The sequence below is a fragment of the Cinclus cinclus genome, chromosome 6 (genome assembly GCF_963662255.1).
Source record: "Cinclus cinclus chromosome 6, bCinCin1.1, whole genome shotgun sequence".
In the NCBI taxonomy this organism is placed as follows: Eukaryota; Metazoa; Chordata; class Aves; order Passeriformes; family Cinclidae; genus Cinclus; species Cinclus cinclus.
This window is the reverse complement of record NC_085051.1, coordinates 22,978,988-22,999,529: the sequence shown is the minus strand read 5'-3', so window position 1 is coordinate 22,999,529 and position 20,542 is coordinate 22,978,988. Positions and strand designations below refer to the sequence as shown.

Here is a 20,542-nt window from a genome sequence, read left to right as displayed (position 1 = left end):
TATTTTCTGCTGCCAAAATTTCTAAAGTGAAGTAATCAATAACTAAATCAAGTAATCAATCTCTCCAAATCATATTATACAGGAAGAAAACTTATTTTTAGTTACTGGACACTACAGAAGTCTAGAAAATGAAATGAAGTGAAAAGGCTGTACTCAAGTGAAACTGCTGAAACTACAGGGGAAATCTAGGTCAGCAGAATTCAATTACAAGAGCTGTGTAAGCAACTGAAAAAAAACCCACACTAATATTCGTTAGAGGAAAAAGGGACTTACTTTAACTTTCAAAAATAAATGTAAATTTGAAAGCTTAAATAGTCACAAAATATATGTTTGAATGTTATTATTCACACTTTAAATTCTAAATGGGAAATGTGTGGGTAAGTTCCACAAGTGAAAATTACAATGCAGAAACCATACTACTTAGGTACTGAATTAATGCTATAATTTGAATCATGAATATTCACAACAAATTGTTCATAAAATATTCACGGGAAGACGTTTACCAAATAAATTTGCAAACTCAGGCAATAAAGTTATTGTAAGGATTTTTTCTGAGCATTTTGTCAACAGAAGAAAGAAAATAATGTACTGAATAAATTATCCTCCAGAAATAGCCTCTTATTTTGTGATTACTGAGTAGATTGGCAAGAGTAACAAAAACTTTAATGGAACTGAGTATTAACATTTCATTGTAGAATTTATTTAAATGGGAGAATTGAAGGATTTTAAAATTGCTATAAGTTGCAAGTCTATCTCATTTTACACAGTTGATTTGGGCATATCATTACCTCACCGGGGTAGCCTTGTCCTAAATAATGTTCTAGGGAGAGAAGAATTGTATATCCTGTAAGAAAAGGGGATGTTTTTTCTGTTTTGAAAACCCCTTGAGTACTATTATCACTACTGGAATAGATTTTCTCACATGTCAGTTGAGGTGAGATGTTGTGTGAAATCCAAATGTTGGTCACCCTATCAGAAACTGGTAGAAACAGAACCAGAGAACAGACTTCAGACCAAAGCCAACCAATGCCTTTAGGTTTGTAGAGATATTTAGTGGCAGCTCCATTTTATTATGCAGAGCATGACTTAAAAGGTTTGAGGTAACACCAAAAGATTGGGAGCTGAGTCTAAGTAGAGTGTTATTTTTCTTTCACGTACATAATTTTATAAATATTTATTCTCAAAACAAACAATGCTAGGTATCAATTTCCCATGTATTTGGTGTATCATGCACTTATCCAACACACACAGATGCTAAAAAAACATGACTAGATGGTAGGCTCTGGAACATTTTAAACTGGAGTGTTGTCCATCAGCTGAGATCTTAGTATTGCTTAGGTACAAAATAACTCTAGATGTTATAAATGGCACATATTTGGCTAAAAGTAATGTCTTCTGGAACCAATGCAAAGAGGAGTCCGAATCCTATTGTATCAAACACACTTTGAGTTACAGCTGTAAACATATCTTGCTAAATACCATGGAAAGAGGCAGGATCAAAACTAGAGCAGATTTAACAGGCAATTTATTCTGTTTGCAGAAAGACCAGTGATTTTACTGCCTATAAAAATTACAACTAGGTTTCATTCAGAATTGAAAATTTCAAATTTTCTTGCACAGCTTCATTTCTATGAACAACTGTTTTAATTCCAAGAGATTAAAAGGATTACGTTTGGGAGTTTAAGTGTAACCACAGCATCCCTTTTTAATCCCTTTGGGGCATTCAGTGTTGCACTCCTGTCAATGAGTCATGTTTCAGGTTCTAATAATATATCTCAAGCCTATCCTGTGACACTTTACTTGAATCAGGTTTTGGGGTTTCATACAGCTTTTCATGCTCCTCACGTCATATAACCTTGAGATTGCAGTCAAAATGTAATGTTGATGGTGGGTTTCCACAAGCCAGGTTCATCAGCTACCCCCAACTTAATACTTCTGCTCCACAGTCTTACGCCCTCATGCCATTTTACTTCAAATAGTAATTTACAAATGAAATAAATTACATCTAAATATATTAGGAAATCTAATTACCAGCACTCATATGTGCGTTTGAGAGGTGGATCTATACAAACTAGTGAAGGCAAAGTATAACACAACAAAGAACCATTGATATTAGAAGCTGAGACCTTTGTGTCATTATTGGACTACTTACTGCTAAAAAAAATTACTTTTGAATCTTTATATTAAGACTATCATGCATCTTCCTAAAACACAGAAAATTCTTAACTCCTTTTGGCTAAGTCAAATAGAAAATTTTCTCCAAGTTTGCATGCACAGGAAGAACAATAAAGTATATAGCAAATGGAAGCTTAAAAGTCAACTGAAAATAATTATATATAAACACGTATCCCCTTGTGTGAATGTTCTCCCTGAGTTTCTTTCTTTCAATTTAAATTGATTACTCACAGACAATACAACTGAATTCAATCATTACAATCCCACAACACAGTGATATAAAAGATAATAGCAATAGATTAAAAGCATCCAAAAAGATGTTTTAGAAGACAATTATGTAATGGAAGTACAAATCCTGCACCAAGACAGAGAACTGGAAAGAAAATCAGAAGATTCTGCCATCAAGTGGCTTGAGAAAAGAGTCAAAACAAATAAGATTGATTGGGATACAAAGTGCCAGCAGGATGAGGCAGCAGCAAGACCATGGAAGAAACAGACATGGCCTGTTGATGTTCACATATTACCTCTCAATACAGGAGGAAAGTTAAAAAATAAACTATCATAAAAAATAACTCCTATCATATAGTTCCTGACTAAAACCAGGCCCCACAACTCTGGTCTTTAATTCAGATGGAAGCTTGAGAAGGACAGAAAGCATTATAATGAATCAAAGAGTTACCTACACATCCTCCTAAGATTTAAGCACTTGCATGGTGCAGATGGTTTGACAGTCCCATGTTCATGAGTCTCTGTGGTACTTACTGTCTGCTTACCTTGGCACCTGCTGCAGAACCATCCTAAGCCTGTCCTAAACCACTGGCTACCAAAAGAACAGCAACATTCCCACTACCATTTTCTTTCCTGCTTGCAGATCCCTGAGTGCACTGAGACATTAATTGCCCTGATCAGCTTTGCCAAGGAGCACCTTCCAAGCCTTCCTGCTATGTGCCCAGGAGCCTCACTGCAGCTGAGCCAACACCTTCAGTCTCTGGTTAAGCTGTATGGGAGGTGTGTCCCTCTCCAATGTTGTCACAGCTGTGCCCCTACTTGGCCATGGACCCTCTTCATCCTGGCCTGTGGGCCAGTTTCACCATTTGACCTTGGATCTCCCTTGTCACTGTGGACTTTCCTGGTGATCATCGGGCTGTAGCTGCCTGTTCCTTCTGATACTGGCTTTTTCAGTTTTCCTGAAAGAGATATAAAATAGAAAAATTCAAGCAACACCTATTTTACCCATTAAAGCCAAATAAAAATGCTTTCTTTTAATTTCCATTGCTTGGTCTCTCATTCCTATAACCATTACTTCATGTAAAAGGAAAAACATTCATTGAAGATGTAGAATGATGTTACTGTTTAATGAACTTCTGATTTTTGTAACTTTGAGTTGTAACTGTTTTCCTGGATTCTCCTGGTCGAGAATGATGCCAATTGCTTTGAAGCTTGAATGAGATTCAGAATAGTTGTTATGAATGACTGTATGCACTACAACTGAAGGGGAAATGGGAAGGTTGTGGGTTTTGGTACTTATATTTTTTTTTTTTTAACAATTCGAAGCAGTCAAAGAGGCAGACTAAAAGTTACTACCTTTGAAAAAAAAAAAGAAAGTTATCCCTCATAAGTGCCCGAGTCTGTGCAGTGCCTAGTGAAGAAAAATTCAGACCATGAGGGGAAAAATACTGAAATAAGCATGGGAATTAGAACCTTCTGCCTCCTCATAGAAAAGCCTCTCATGCTCAAACAACCTGTTTGTCATGCTGTGGTAATAAGGGAAGGCACACTCAGTAGTTGCAAACTTGCTGGAAGTGAGTGCAGGATTTTCCACTAACAGCTCTTCTGTGCTGTTGCTGAATGGGGTACAGACCCTGTGGTCATGCCATAAACACTGCATTCCTCCATGATCCTCCTGGGTGCTGTGTCACAGAATTATGTCCTTTGTTATCAATACAGGCTGTTCTTGTAACCCTTGTTTGGCTGCTTCTTCCAGTGATTTCTCGCACGTGCACATTTCCATCCCCACATCATTCCAGGAAATCTCTGTATTTCATTCCACAAAGACTGGCCCAGCTGGATTGCTATGGATGTAGTTTGGGGGAAGAGACAGTGTCCTAAAAGAGATACTCTGCTGCATCCCTGGGAGGTTTTGCATACATGAAGTTTTCCACATTCCCAAAGCGGTTTTGGTTCAGAAGTCTCAGCTTCACACCTCTTGGGTAGCAACCCAGAAATATAAACTTGCAGGGGAGCCTCACAATGTGCCTGGGTCTCCATCCTGCCACTATAGCTTCCAGACTAGGATTGCCTGAAGGAGATGCCCACTACTGATCCAGAGGAGACTGAGCACATATCTGCATATGGGTCCAGGACAACTCCCATCTTGATTTGTGATGCTGCTCTCCCTGCTGAAATATTCTCTTGCTCATCAGGTGTTTTCTTCAGCAAGATGGTGTCTCTGAAGATGATGGTGCTGCATTATCTGATATCTCTTCTGGAGATAGTCAAGGATGAGGAAGAGGATGCAGGCATAACTGTATGTTTGTGCATGTAACAATGAGTGTTTGAAGTGAACCGGGCACATTCAGTGGTAGCCTCATGAAACCACGCCTAGGCTGACACTCAGGTAGTCCTGCAGCCCTGTCTGTGGGGTTGTGCATGTCCCTGGAGCTGGAGAGAAACTCCCACTTGCATGAGGGAAATGTTACACTTTGCTATAGAGCAGTAAGTAGAGATGTGATCCCACTGAACAGTGTGGCTTCTGCCCTCAAGGTTGAAACTGGGACAAGGGGCTTTAGTAGTCACAGCAAGGGGGTGTTAAAGTCCTCAGGATAGAAATGTTTTTCAGACACAGACAGGCTGTCTGGTACTGCTGTCCCTGTACATTCCAGCTGATGGCTGGACACCAGGTCATGTAGAATCAGTGACTACCTGGGCTCCTCACCACATCCTGAGCTGCTGGTATCTCATCAGAATTGTCCTGGGGCAGCTGAATGGTCACATCCTTGGCTTGAACCTTGGCTCTGTCTCTGTGACCAGCTTTAGCCCTGTCCTGTGCAATAAGGATCAGATCAACTCCACACAGACCTGGACTTTGACCGCATCTTGGCAGGGAAGTGGCTCCTCTTCCAATGGAATTAAAAGGAAAAACTGCAGGCTCTTAACATCAACTGGGTCTAATTTTTTTCTTGACACAGATTGCTTGGTTTTCCTAAAAAGAAAACTTATTAACTATCATAGCAATTTCAGCTATTCACAGATGATCACAACTTTATTAATCTCTCAGCCATCGCCAACAATATTTCAGAACTCTTACTGAAATCATTATTCCTCCTTCAAGGGTAAGTGTCTGAATCACCTGAGACTGCCTTTCCATCATGTGGAACACCTTAATCTCACCTGAAATTCCTCTCAAAAATAGTGCTAGGATGTTAGTCCTCACCCACTGATTTTGCAGCATTATTTCCTCCATTTTGTTTTGCAGGGGCTTACAAATCAAAACTGGCAACTTTTTTTTTTTTCCAGACCTGAATTTTTAACAGCATTTTAGAAGGACTACTCCTTTTATGTGTTGATAGCAGCACTTGATTGCTCAGAGTAACTCAAACAACATATCAGAAGCAGAACCTGTCTTGCAGTGTCTGAAGAACTGAAGAAATGCCTCTTCTAAAGCAGGCTCAAGATTGCTGTGTTCAGAGGCTTTTGCACAGCCACTGTGGGTAAGGAAGAAATCTTCAATGGAATTTAAACTTCCCTCAAGAGCGGACTGATTCTTCATCATATAGTATAAACAGACAAGCCTTTGAGCAAATTCTTTCAGATTAAGTCTTTTTAGTGACTCCTTTAACAAGAGAATAATAAAAAAAATAATTTTCAATGTAAATTTTACTCCGAGATTCAAATTAATTACCCATTGTTCTTTTCTAGAATGTATTTCTGTGAGAAAAGTTTCAAGGTTTCTAGTGTCATAAGGTAAGAATAGGAAAAGTATTTCCTCTTTTCAGACTTAAAAATACAAGTATTAAATACCCAGGCTACTCATATATGTAACTATCTGTCTATGCTGAAAATTAAAATAGCAGCCTATTTTGTTCTCAGATTTCTTACAGGCTTGTCTTAGTCAAGAGAATATCATTTTTAAACTGTGGTTGGCTATAAAATCAACACTCCAGGAGTTGTGACACTCTTGCAGCTCTGTTATGAGATCAGAAGAGCTTAGCTACTTTCTCAATAAAAAAATTATTCTCTGAACATGTGCATGAACTCTGGTATCATTATCTAGTCCACTTCTTGTCCTGTGATAGGCTTAATCATTTCTGTGGGACCAAAAATGGTTTATGATAAACAAGCACTCTTAGCTGTCGCCTGCCTGACAGAACTGTACAAGGAAAAGTGCAACAGGAAGTACCAGTCCTTTCCTGGAAGTAGATTTGTCTTGTCCACCTTCCTTGTGATTTAAGGATATAACAAAACTGGTAAGAAAGAAGTGATTTTTGGAAGCTGAAATGTTAGGCCGGATAGGATGCTGTCCAAGGCCTTTTTGTGCTCAGGTCTGTGAAGACCATAAAATGATTTTTAAAGTTTAGATCTGGTCTCTTCAGCCCACTAACTAAACCCAAGATGATCTCCGTGGTATATTTAACAGACATCCCTATGACTGAATGAAGGGGTCTAAGAAGTGAGACCACATTGATAGTGTGTTGGTTGGAAGTGACTACCAGAAAAGAGAAATGGAAGCATTTTTTAATGAAGATTTTTATTCAGTTGTTAAATAGAAAGAGGCAATAACTTAACTGTGCAGACAAAAGGAGGAGCACACCAGATGTAGAATTTGTACATTTATATGGCTTGGGGAATAAACTTTTACAGAAAGATGAAAACTTTGATTCTTAATCGAATTAAATTTCATACTGATCCAAGCCAAGACAGGAACAAAGTAGGAAACACAATTTCAATATTCACAGAATAGGTTCTTCTTCGTTAAGTCAGTTGCGGATGCTAGATCTTCTTTGCGGCCTCACTGTAAATGAAATGAAAGAATACTTAGCTTTCAGAGGTCTCTGAATAAACTGTAGCATCTCTAAAATATGTACATGCTAAATCACATTTTATCTGGCAGCTAAGATTGCTTTATATTTGTGTACACATCAATGCGGCACAGGGAATTCTTTTATTTTTCTTTCCCTCCATAGTAACAGTGGACAGATAGAGATACTACGAAGGGATAATGCAAAATTGCTGGTTTGGTTTGGGTATACGGTCAAGTTCATGGATTTCAGTGTATTCATGCAAACTCTGTGTGCTGGTTCTTATCCCTGCAGTTCCAAGGCTGCATGACACAGCCAAGCTGCCTTTCCCACCAGTATAAGTGCACTGTTGTGCTGTTGCTGTAGGCTGCAGGTACACATACAGGAATTCCTTTATTCCAGCTGGTACATGCTAACTCAAAAGCTTGTGGTCACTTAATTGCTTAGTTGTGGCCTTAGTTATTAATTAAATGGGTCTGAAGAAAATGTGCTCTAGCTGGAAAGGTTCCAGGAATCCTGACCATGGAAATGCTGCCTCTCTTCTTGTCCTGGGGCTGGGTGACCTCATTCACTGTGGATCTGTCTCACCCTCTGAACTGTGTAATTAAAAAACTGCCCATTTTCCAGGGGAATGATATATTCAAATACTCCTTGAATATACTCTTTATATATTCTCTGGGAATAGATATATATTCTGTTTGTACTCTGATAGTAACACTAGTAGTGTCATCAAACTGATTGCCTTTATTGGCACATGCTTAGGAATGGCACATATCTGAGAGGGAAGGTGAATCACCTCAGTGTGGCCCCATCTGCATGAAATGGGGTCAGTGTAGAACTGATCCCTTATGTCAAAAGCAAGGAAGAAAGTGATGACCCCTATGGAGAGCAGTTCTTCAATATTTTGTCCTGAGTGAACAGAAAGGTTGATTTGACATGGAACTGTTTTCCTTGACATTCTCCTTGTTCTCAGACTTACCAGCAGTAAAGGTGGCTTGGAAACCAGAAGCTGTATGTACATCATCTGTGATGAATTCTACGAGCATAAGATTACTAGAAGCAACTATGCCATTTGGTATCTTTGATCCGCAGGTCTTGTCCATTAGAACTGGAGAAGACTTGCTGGATCCATCATAAACTTTAACATAATCACCCTGACAGCCTGTAGTTTTCTGCAGCTGAAAGGCTTGAAAGTGCAGGGAAACCTGGAAGGGAAGAGAAAATCAGCTTTTAATGTATAAGTATACTTCTTTCATACAATGTCCTTTAAAACAGACAATCTAAACTGTAGCCAAGAAGAGACTGACACACTAGAACTGTTTACCCAGCTTTGCCTCTTCTCCCCTGAAGTTGTGGGGTTCAGATCTAATCACTGAATGCTCCCATGCTCAGGGAGTTTTGTCTTGATTTTTCAAACCTGACGCCCAACATGTGGAGGTTTGTCAAAATCTCAACCCCGCATTGTCTTTGCCTATACCTGGTTTAAGCACATAAGAAGTAGAGTCTAATCTGAAACTTTTCTCATTAAGAAGATCTCGTCTGGCAACTGCTGTACAAAGCACAAGATGCTTAACGTGGAAATAAGTTCAGCTGTATTTCAAGACCACTCTTAACCCATGGTTACCTTTCTGGCTCGGGTTCGGATGAGCCAGACACAGTTGGTGTTATCTGAGTAATTCCTTGGGTAGTTGGCAGATATCAGTGACCCAGAAGGTCCATCAAGAATAGTGCTGCAGCGACCTGAGGAAAAAATGTTTGCTTCAGGATTGCAGAAGATTTCAGTCATTCACAACCACAATTTCTTCATAATGGACTGATCTCTGTTTTCTGATCTGTCTGCATTCATTTCAGAGAACTGGTACATCTTGATTAAAAGGAGGAATCATGTTGTCCTAATTTTCACATAATGTATCAAAGAGGAAAATAAAGTAGTGCTTTGAAAAGCATTCAATTTTTATTTATTAGCTCTGTCATTTAGCAAGAGATCTCTTTCTGCAACTCTGTAAAGAGTGTGAGAAGTTTCAATTCACTGCAGTTGGTGCCACTGTTTTCCACTGAGAAGTGGAAGTTAAGTGATGTCAGAAGAGTCAAACACAAATATGATGCCTCTGCAATGGTTAAATTCTAAACTTAGGAGGAGCACTTGGGGTGCAAAAGGTAATAAACACTTTCATCATTTTTTCCCCGATTGAATGAATTTCTGTGATTGTATATAAAAATTTCTTCTAGCAGAGGTTACACATAAACAGTTTAAGTACACAAACTTAGAATGACAAACTTTTGAAAACTGGACAAGGCAACAGGAAACTGTTGAAGTTCAAAGGAGCACAAAACTGTTTTTTTTGGCTCAGGTCTTAAATACCAGCTGCCATGAGGAGCGGTGATGTCTGGCCCTTTTGGGATTTATAGTTGTCTGCTGAACTGTAAGAAACCAAATTACTCCACTGAAGTTTAAAATGGGGCATGCAGTTAGTCCAGTTGCACAGAAGCCACTTATGCTAATAGCAAATGTGTTTGATTTAATTTAGAGGCAGTTTCCATTTTCTCACTAATCCAGCTTCACCTTTGCACTTCCTCCCAGAGTAATCCCAGTGGGTACCAGGAATTAATGAGAACAGTCTCACAGTCTGATGAAAAACTGCTGTCTCTGCAATGTGCCCAAATCTGAGCTGAAGATAACAGGGTGGCTTTGGGATACTTACTGCAGTTGTAAAGCTTGTTGATTTTGGCCACATCCAAGTTGCTCATCCCTTGTCTCTGTCCAATATGTACTGATCCATCAGGAATTGGTACAATAGTTGCTTTCCCAGTGGTATTGGTGAATGTGTATCTGAAAAGACCCATGAGAAACAGTGTTCTCTAAGCACCATAACTTCTTTCAGGATTCAGTAGGATGCTTTGGAGGGACAAGAAGAACTGTACACAAGCTGTTGCTGTGACTAATAGTGCTGTTTAAACAGGTCTCATTGAGATGTCCACCAGTAAGCAGAGTCAATGTCCAGATGCACTCCTTTGCTCCCAAGCCCAGCAGTGGAGGGCTCTCTAATGGAAAGCTAAGGGATAGTGTATCCCAATCCTAGGGAGCAGATTGTCCGAACTGACTAACCATGTTTTACCCAGAAGGGGAATTGGGGAAACTGGTAGTGAGGAGAGTTATGATAGAAACTAATTCTAATGTAGGATTTGAGTTCCTGAGATAGTAATGCCATGCTGCTACTTACGGGCCATAGTGCATTACTGAGGAATAGTCATACGGAAGACCCAGGTTATTGGAGTTTTCAAACTTCTTGAAGTCTGGTCTGTCAGCTGTAAGATATGATATTGTACTTAGACTATGCTTCCTACCTACTCCCTTCAGGGGAGAAGGGAGATCTGGGAGCAGCAGGATGTGTCTACACCACTTCCTACATTGAGGACTTCAAAGTACTTACCAGGACTGATGTACTCCCACATGATCTTTACGTGTTTATCTCTGTCACTTCGAGAGTGTTCATGCAGAAAGCCCAGAGCATGCTCCAGCTCATGCTGAATTACTCCTTTCCACATGCAGCCTCCTTTCATCACAGAGACTGTCTGTCCACCTCCTACTTTCCCATAGTTGGACCAGCAGCTGAGAGAGGCATTGAACAACAACAGAGGCTTTATGGGATTTTTATTGGCAGGCAGGCAAAGAGGCAGAACAGAGAACCATGCTTCACACACCTCCTGTGGGAGTGGAAGGATTCCTTTCTCTCCACTGTGATAGTCAGAGTGTACAGAGGCAAAAGTGACCACGGCATCCAAGAGAACAAAGCGTATGATCATTGCTAAATCTTTCTAGAAGATTTTTGTTAGCACAGAGGCTCCTGAATTCTGATTTTGCTGTGACTGTAACTCCCTTGAAATAACTTCTTTTTTTGTTTTTTTCAAAATACTAAAGACAGTATCAGAACTGGAGATATGATGGAGATAACATTTTCAAGCTAAGTGTTGAACAATTTTCTCATAAGCTCTAACACTGACCTTGATGGCCAACAGTGTGGTTCAGAGAACTGTTTATTTCATGAGTTGAAATTGGTTTACTTTTGTAGATAGGACCTACAGTGTTCAAGTGCTGAAGTGTGCACTATACCACACAGAAAACATGGGCTTAGACATTCTTTCCCCCTTAATAGTGCTTTTCCAGGATTTGTATGAATTCAGTGTCTGCAGTGAGTTCCTGATGTACCTGATGAGCCCTTGCACTAGTAAGTTTTCCAATGAACATACCTTGGCACTGTGATAAAACAAAAAGCCTCTCTGAGGTCACACAGAATCAGTATAGGAAAGGATTGAAAAATAGAGTAGAAATAACTTGTCAATTTATCATTCAACTCACCCATCAGCAGATCTAATACTGAGGTAATCACGTTCTGTCTTGCGCTTCACAAAGTTAATACAAGTCAGTGCTTCAAATTCTGCCATGGCATCCTGAATCCCTTTTACATGGCTCTTCTCTGGTGAAGAAAGGGTTAATTTTAGGGGTCACAAGCAGTACTAGCAGATGCCACTAAAATCTCACATATTCTCAAGAACAAGGTAAATGAGGGACAGAAACATTAGCTTAGGTTCTTTCTTGTTTTTTGCTCAGTACTGAATTTTATTTAAGATTTTAACAGCCTGGCACAAGATCCTCTTTATCCAGATATTTATCCAAATGTATTCAGGTGCCTCTTTTTCCAACGACTTTTTTGTAATTATAGTGGTGATTTTTGACGTATCTTACTGGACACTTGGAGACAATTAAGTGAAGTTGTTTAGCTTATGAGAAGCAGACCATTGGTGCTCCACTGTAATAGTTAAGAACCTTATAAAGGCAGGTATTCTGGAAGACACCATTAGAGGGAATGGTTATTGCTGTCTTCAAGAGACCAGTCCCAAAACATGATGCAGGCAAAATGTGTCAATGAAATTTGATCTATTTCTTGTTCAGGTCCTTATAACTAAAAATTTATGTGTTTGCACAGCATAAGTAAATCCTTAGAATTTATTTATTCAACTCTTTGTGTGCTCACTCAATGTAAGTTTCCCTCTGAAGTGTATTGGACAAAATCAATTTAAAAAATAACCATTTAAACCCACCATAAGTAGGATCCAATTCATAGGGAATACGAACAATCCCATCACTGGACTGGGGCCAGTTGCAATGGCGACAGTTGATGGCACTGCGACTCCTTCGTGGAACTATGTCACCTTCCTGCAAGAACTGAGAGCTGTCTGCGGAGACAGAAGGGGTGGAAACATTTGAGCCATAAATTGCTGCACACTTGCTAAGCACACTTGGGAAAACAAGCAGGTGCAATACTAAGAAAGATGTTTTACTCTGGTACTATTTAATCATCCATCACATGACAATGAATGAATGGCATCAAATATCTCCCCAGGAAGGTGCTGGGCAAAAGCAGGAGGTGCCAATAAGGAAACTCAAGAAGGTGGGCAAACCAAAAAGAGGAGTGTTGTCAGGAGAAAACTGTGGGAATATTTGGTGTCTCTTTCTACAGACTATTTTACTTCAATTAAAGTCACTTGAATGACTCTTGGAGGAGAAAATGTGAGAAAGACAAGCTGATAGAACAGGGAATGTTTGGAAAGATCAGGGAAGAGAGAGTCTGGAGCAGGGAGCATGGAACTGACTGCAGCTTCTCTAGGAGTCTGTACAGCAAAGCCATCTGATGGCTGAATGGCAGCGATGCTTCATTCAAGAAAAAGGCAGTTAAATAACAAAGCATACAAATACCCACATTTTCTCTTTATGTCCAAAGAATGACAAAGATGTGGAAAGCTAAAGCTGAAGAAACTGTCTGAATTAGTTTTCAGTTGCCTCCACATCTGGGAGCATCTTCAGTACTGATACAACAGTTTTGAGATGCTATAGGGCTTCAGCAGACTACCAGTCCTATCTCTTACATGGTAGTGTATAAGATGGGAAAAACATTTGCACAGATTGTGGTAAGACATTGTACCTCCCACATCACCCCAAAAAAGCAACAAAGACAGACCCCTTAGTGACAGGAATTTGGTGGCATTACCTTTGTTAACTTTCAGAATTTTGTTAAAAATGTCTTCGTCCTCCTCATCAGTCTCTGTAGGTGAAGGAGATTCTGTGCAGAAACACAAGAGTATCACTTTCTTACTCCCAGAGAAAAATATAAATACTAATTTTTAACTCTGATGATGCATGACTTTTCCAGTGATGCATGTAAAACTTACAGAGTCTATTTAGGGACTGGAGGGATGTTCACTCATGTAGATGTTTGTTCACTGACACAATCTTGAGAATCTCCTAGGTGTGGTTATTTTGGCATTAGTCTAGTCCCAAGAGCCATTCTCCTTCAATTATTTAATTCTCTCCCTTTTTTTTTTTTTCCCCTAGCAGTCATATTTTTAGGCCTGAGATGGCACAGTTTTACTTCTTTATGAACAACTCACACTCAAATCCCTAGCACAACAGAAGCAAAAGTGGATGGAGAGCATCCAGCAGCTACTTCTTGCTGGACACGATGACCTCCTGAAAAACCCTCAAGATCAATGAAATTAGAACTGCATCCCTGTTCCACAGGTTGGACTGATGCTCCCATCTAAGCTCAGCATCAGAGACTCATAGGCCTTGCTAGCAAAATCAGCCGGCTCTGCACATTATGCAGCAAGTCTTGACATCAATAAAAGCAGAAACACATGACCTCTGTGCCTCCTCTAACCTTTAGAAGTGACTTAATTCAGGACATGACTTTAGCAAAGCTATTTTTAGCAAAAGTAACAGCTGAGGTTTTTAGCAAGGCCAAGAAATTAGTCAAAAATTAAGAGACTTTGCTCTGCATGAAACATGGTGGCGAGTGCATTAATTTAAAAGTCCTCATAAAGGTTAATTTGTGCTAAGCATGTTTTATTTTCTGGAGTAACTGAGTAGATAACAATCAGTATATCCCCCCAAATACGTACTTGTAGATGGAATAATACATACCAAATATGTCCTCTTGTGTAGTAACCTGCAAGAACAATACATTAGTATTATCTCACAATTTATAGTATAACATTAAATAATAAAACATGTAAATTATCAACAGTGTCCAGGCTACCACTGGAAGAATCTTTCACCCAAGCAGCTTTTATATACTGTGTCATGTGTAAAGAAGTACCATGGGGTGGTAGATACTTCTCTTTGGTACCATGGCAAATAGGAATATCAAAAAAGCAAATGTAATGTGAAGTGTGGAATAAGTTTCAGATACACTCTGATGCACGGTTGAGCAGAGAAGACTTTGCTGCACTGGTGTAGATATAGATGAATACAAGAATCCTGACTTTACTTTCCACAGTGTCAAACCCCCAAAATGATCAGACGACCTGAATTAGCTTTCCTTACCTCAGTAGGTTCTGTTGCTGCAAAAAGCAAAAACAAACAAAAAAAAAATACAAGCATTAGATTCTGAATGCAACTTCAGTGTTCAACAGCAAGGACTTCCTCAGCCACGGGAATGCCTTTGGCAGATCCCTTTGAGTGGAGGGGAATGGAGTGCACCAGCTGATTGATGCACAGGCACAGAAATTAAAAAGATAATTAAACAACTACGAAAATTCCTAGTAGATCATGCTGAGGAACAGAATCCTGATCATTTACCATCTAAGAATCAGCAAAGCATTTTATCAGTTTTGGCATGGAAAATTACAAAAGAAACCAGTGACAAAAAAGTGTTTTGTCCCCAGATTTCTCTGCAACAGGTGCAGACTAACCAGCTCAACAATATCCCCTGGTTTCACAGAGTCGAAGAATAAGGTTATAATATGTGATGGAGCCTATAATTTAGCATGGGGAAAATAATCTCAGCTTCAGTGTGTACCTGACAGCAGCTTGGTACCATTCTGAGACCTAAGGTGCCTTTCTACTGTGATGCCTTCTGATTTTTACCAAATACAACTTCTCAGATACAAACCGGAAGTGAAAATCCGACCTGATGTATACATTCCTATTTTCATTGTTATAATATCAAAAAAGTTTAAAAATGTGAAGCATCTTTAGAGGTCATCAGTTTGTCTGCTTTCCCTAAGGCAGAAACTGTTTTATCTGTATTATTCTTGACCACAGTTTGTTTGACCTGTTCTTAAGTATGATGGATATGTTGCAAGCCTATCTGGCAATCTATTCCAGTTTCCTAATAATTGCAGTCTTCCTTGTCAAAGTATGAAATAATTTTGTCTTTCCTATTCAGCACTGAAACAGTAAACACTCATGTAAATGGTAATTACTTCCAAGCCCATCTGTGCCCCAAATTTTAAGATATTTTTTTCAATAAAAGATATGCCAAGCTCTATCACACCTTGCAGCACCATTCCCTTTTCATAACTATTGCTCAAACGTAATGAGGAGATGTCTTCCTTTTAAGACTATCTAGCACTCACAACAGAATTGCTTTTATTGACCCAAAAAGACTTCAGTCTGTGTTTTCAGACTGTTACTTCAGTTATATGGCAATGGGAGTCCACTGTAATGATGGTGCTTTATTATGGAAAAGTTCAGTCAGTTCCTACCAGCTGCATTGGAGAGACCCACGGCATCTAAAAACATTCTGCAGGGAAGAACATTTTTGAGACGGGTTGACTGGATCCAAAATTTATGCACCCAAGAGGCACTAGATTAATTGAGTAGTCAAAGTCAGTGGAAATTAGGCTCCAGGTTCCTAGGCAAATAAAGCCTGCAACTTCTTTTTAAAACCCAGATGAGACACTACAGAAGGCTTTGGCCATCTCCTTGATGAAATGAACATCTGGTGTGATAGGGCTTTCAAAATTATGCCGTTCATATTTTCCCTAAACTCCAAATACTGAAAGATGTCTCAAAAGGCACAAAAAAGCAGTAACAACAATAAAATAAAACTCATCATATGCATTTGTCCCAATAAACCCGTAACTTTAAGTCTGAGCAACTGACTACCTTAAAACTTGAGCAAGTGACCCCCTTGGCCCCTTCTAAATATATTGAGTAGTAATCTTACGTGTCCCTTTCCCCCACCATGCCATAAATGACAGTGCAAAAGCAGAATTTGTCAATTTTCTTTTGTCACTGACTTGCTCTATGTCAAGCAAATTTTTCCAAGGTCTTCTTTTTACACACATTTCACCCAACCTGTTAGCTTCTTGCTGTAGTTCAAGTCTGCCTACAGTTTTCTTTCCACTGACCCCTGAAGGTTTACAATTATCTCCTTGTATTTTGCAAGTTAACAAAAGCTGTTCACCTAAGCCTGTTCCAAACCAGAACAAAGCAAAGCTTTCTTTGATGCCTGACATCTCTTTCTCATACAACTGCACCGTGGTAGTCAAGGAGGCAAGTGATTAACAGTCTTATTATAACATTGAGCTCAATGAAAAGGTATCAAGATGTCTAATTAAAATTTTATCTTCAAGCCTGTGAAAGCAGATCTAGATTAACCTAATAAACTATGCCTCAAAAGTCTGTGTAAAGCACATCTTTATAAAAACACATCTGCACTCAGCTCAGTAACAAGTTATGAAACATAGCCTTATTCAAAAGGCCTGTCAGTGCTATCACATGCTCTAAAAACAAGTCAAAACCAAGCATGTAGTAAACAGTCAAGAAATAACAGTTGTTTTAAAAATACATAAATATATATAATTTATATAAAGTATAAAGTTTATAAAGTATAAATCCTACTTACTCGTCGTGCTGTTTTCATAGTTCTCCTGCAAAACCAACAGGTAAAAGGCATTATTCTTCCATAGCTGACAAATGCAGCAACAATAGTATCAAAATCAGGATGAAGGGAGGAACTAAATCATTACATTGCCTTTATTTAATATTATATTGCTAACACTTTCTTGCAGAAGATTTATCAGAGTTGGCCTTGGCAGGTTCTCTGCAGGAAGAAGAGATCAGCTAGCTGGAGCACGGTTGCACGGGGCTGCTCTCACCTGAACGGGGAAGGCCAGGGTGGAGTGGAGCAGGAGCGCAGGCAGGAGCAGGAGCAGGGGCAGGAGCGCAGGCAGGAGAAGGAACCTTTGCAGCCCCATGGTGCAGGGACACTCCGAACCTGCCCTCTGCCCTCCCGGCAGCTCTGCCGCTAGATATACCAGCACAGCCTGCCCTGCCCGGCCCGGACATCCAATGGGGATCTCTGCAGGAAATAAACTTCTGCTGCTGCCTCGACAGCCAGTGTAGCCCCTGGGCATGTCCCGGTGCCGCGCTGTTGCTGTCACCCTGCTCTGGAGCATCCCTACGCCTCCCACGGCCATTGGTGCTCCTGCTGCCATGCACTCCCTCTGCTTCTTGGAGGATCTTTCCTGAAATGTTCGCTTTCACTGCTAGCACACAGAAAGTGTGTTGGTCCTGGATAACTCTCCAGAGAACTGGACTGTTAGGATTTCAGAGGGTAGGTGACTTTTTTCTTTATGTCACTGAGATTACAGAAGGCCGTCACGGTATTATGTTGCTTTGAAACACAGAACACACGGCTACCCGGTGAGCTTATGACTGTGTCTTCCCTGAGACCGCTTATGGTTCTATAAGTACAGATCTTTTGTTTTTCCTGTGCGTTTCTTGATGTTTCAGCACGTCAGGAGCATCTCCTGTGTTCCATTATTTCTGGCAGTCTGACATTTATAGGTGCCCTTATGAGTTTTGTGACCAGCAATCAGAGAGGGGGGAAAGACAAAAGCAGCATAAGCAGCACTTACTCATTTTGAGAATGGTTAACAGATTTGCTTTGCTGGAGTGTGCTTGTCCAGAGGAAGCAGCGAGTAGATCTAGAGAGAAATACTTGTAGGAGGCAAACCAGCAACCACTGAGGCTCTTCTCACAGCAAAGCTTGGCTTAGTGAACCATTTGCTGAAGCTGCTGTAGCTAGGAAAATGTCTGGTCTCTGATACTCTTTTGGTTTGTGTCAGAGTACATTTTCCATGCATGGAAAAGAAAACTGAATAATAAAATGCACTGATTCTGTCTCTAGGCCATGCTAGTGCTCAGATACCCTCAGAGTAAGTTTTAAACCCACTTATTTCTGTACTGAATAAGATGTTCTAGAGACTCTCCATGTTGGTGAATGAATCAAGAAGCAGCAGAAGACTTTCCGTCTATTTGTCTCCGAATCATACCCAGTCAAGAGAAGAAATTAGATGGAAATGAAACCTGAATTTTGTTGGAGGGGATTGCTCTTTATTTCAGTGATGGAAATTTCACAGTGCACACTGCTGACTATTTTAAGAAAGTCTGGATTGACAAAGTCCAGGGTTTAACTTTTACCACCCCCACAGGGAAGCAGCGTGGGGGGATATTACTTTTCCTTTTCTGTCTCTGTACACTGGCTGAAGGGAGGTCTGCCCTAGGCACTGGTTCGTAAACAGCAGGGTGGCACATGGTCCTTGAGACCATGAAAGAGCATCAAGCAGCCTTTGTCAGCATGTTAATCCTGTTGTGCATCCTTTGTGCACATAAATGTTCTCAATAAGCAATGCTAAGTGTCTTCTTTTAATATTTGTCTTTCAGAGGGATTAAAATCTTCCTTGTGCTCAAGCAAAGCTATGCAGCTCTGGTCTGCAGTGGGAGAATGGTTCTCCATGTTTCTCACTCAACACAAGAACAAAACCAAAGTCCATGATGCCAGATAACTTGGCATCTTCAAACCATACCAAAACCACCCTGCAATATGGGGCTGGCACATAATCTGCTTTCATTAGAGTTTAGGAGGAAAAAAGGAAAAATCAGACCACTCTCAGGGAAAAACAGTCCAGGAGGAAAGAGAAGGATCGGAGGTAGGGAGGGCATAAAAGAAACTCTAAAAGCAAGATAGGAAGGTAATAATGGATCAGCATCTTTGTAGTATGTTATTTGCAAAATACTACTCCTGAATGACTAATTAGCTGCCTGTGCTCAGGAAAGAGTGAGGCAGAAAAAGAAGCAGCACTTTTTATCATGGGTATGATACTATGCTGACATATAAAACAGTTCATGAAATAGATTTCTTCATGCCATGTTTGCCATAAGATATGCACTGATGGGGGAGGTGGCTTTTTTGGGATCAGGGATGTGGCTGTAAATGTTGCTGCTAGCAAAGTACACACAACAGAGCGAGGGGAAGTGCTGGTGCTCATGGTTCCTGGCAGTTCTGAAAATCTTATTACCTTGTGCCTTGTATTTAGATTCAATATTTGGTTATTTTCTAAAGTATGGTACTTACAGAGGAGGAATTGTCAGCAGACCTATTTTCACTATCAAAAACCACTCTAATTTATTGAGATATTGCAAAAACAGGACATTGTTTACTAGATACAATAAAGCTGGTACCTCTAGTAGAGAAAATGCCATAGAAATTGTTTTGAACCCTTAGGAACCAAACAAGGACTTCACAAAGAGAAGCTGTCTTTACATGTATACAAAAACAGCATGTGGGAAGTTTTGTTAGACCCGAGTTCCCTTGTCAGTATATTCCAGTTTCTGGTGGACAGCAGGGATTTCACAAATTTTGAACATGTAAATAATGATTTGCAGATGTCCAAAACCAACAACAAAATGTCAAAAAGTACTTGAACGGTGTCGTAGTCCACAAGACGTCTCTCATCAAAAAATACCACTGCTCCTAAATGACCACTACAAAACTTGGAGTTATGCCTGAGGACATAGGCTTGTTTGCAGAAATCTGTAGGCTTAACCAAGAAAATAATATATAGACATACCAATTAAAAAAAAAATTCCCTTCTGTTGATATGGGAATTCACTGCAAGTATATATAGTGAAAATCAAAACAGCAGATGCATGAAGGGTACAACAGTTCTGCAGAAATCTTTCAGATTTTGCTCAGTCATATGTCATTTAGCTGCATATGTTATTCTCTTTGGAGTCTTTCACTGTAAACAGCTTCCAAAATATAATGTAAACCATCCAGATTTAATTATGGAAAGAAATTGCATTAATTGCTACTAATTGCTGTGCCATGAAATGCAGAAAAGAAAGAATTCCGGGAACTAATATAAACCTTTATGTCAAACAGTTTTTGGAAGTTATGTGATAGCTATCATAACTGATTCATGGTAAGATACTAACTAATCTTGAAAGTTTAAAATCATCTGGCTTTACTAAAACCAACCATTGAAGCAATGATATGGACCACAGCACATAGCTGAAATTGCTGTGGATTGGTATCACATGAATAAACAACGCACAGTTACAAATGCAGTCTGGGGTTAATGACAAATCTGAACCAGGGATATCTTGCTTTAGGTAGAATTGCTCAGTATCATTTCCCAGGAATGTCTGTTTTGTGCAGCCTTCCAGTATTTTGGCTCACTTTCATTTGGAAAAGGATTTCTGGTTTCCTCTGAGCTCT

At 39.7% G+C, this 20,542-nt stretch overlaps 1 protein-coding gene across 1 annotated transcript; it reads right to left on the bottom strand.

Annotated features, from left to right (window-relative positions):
• Window positions 1-7,151: 7,151 nt before the first annotated feature.
• LOC134045539 (astacin-like metalloendopeptidase) lies at window positions 7,152-17,234 on the bottom strand. The gene is made up of 13 exons (XM_062495361.1): window positions 17,136-17,234; window positions 16,883-16,907; window positions 14,575-14,591; window positions 14,173-14,197; window positions 13,241-13,312; window positions 12,294-12,428; window positions 11,551-11,668; window positions 10,625-10,803; window positions 10,415-10,499; window positions 9,896-10,023; window positions 8,818-8,933; window positions 8,173-8,398; window positions 7,152-7,186 (listed from the first exon to the last, which is right to left on the bottom strand). Exons 1-13 carry the CDS (start codon window positions 17,232-17,234, stop codon window positions 7,152-7,154), a joined length of 1,260 nt encoding a protein of 419 aa, XP_062351345.1.
• Between the last annotated feature and the right edge of the window lie 3,308 nt (window positions 17,235-20,542).

Excerpts from the sequence above, each read along its gene's own strand:
- LOC134045539 (XM_062495361.1), bottom strand. The coding sequence starts at position 17,234 with ATGGGGCTGCAAAGGTTCCTTCTCCTGCCTGCGCTCCTGCCCCTGCTC. Across the intron at positions 13,313-14,172 it reads TACACAAGAGGACATATTTG|AATCTCCTTCACCTACAGAG; the intron begins GTATGTATTATT and ends GTTTCTGCACAG. Across the intron at positions 10,024-10,414 it reads TCAGTAATGCACTATGGCCC|ATACACATTCACCAATACCA; the intron begins GTAAGTAGCAGC and ends GGGTCTTTTCAG.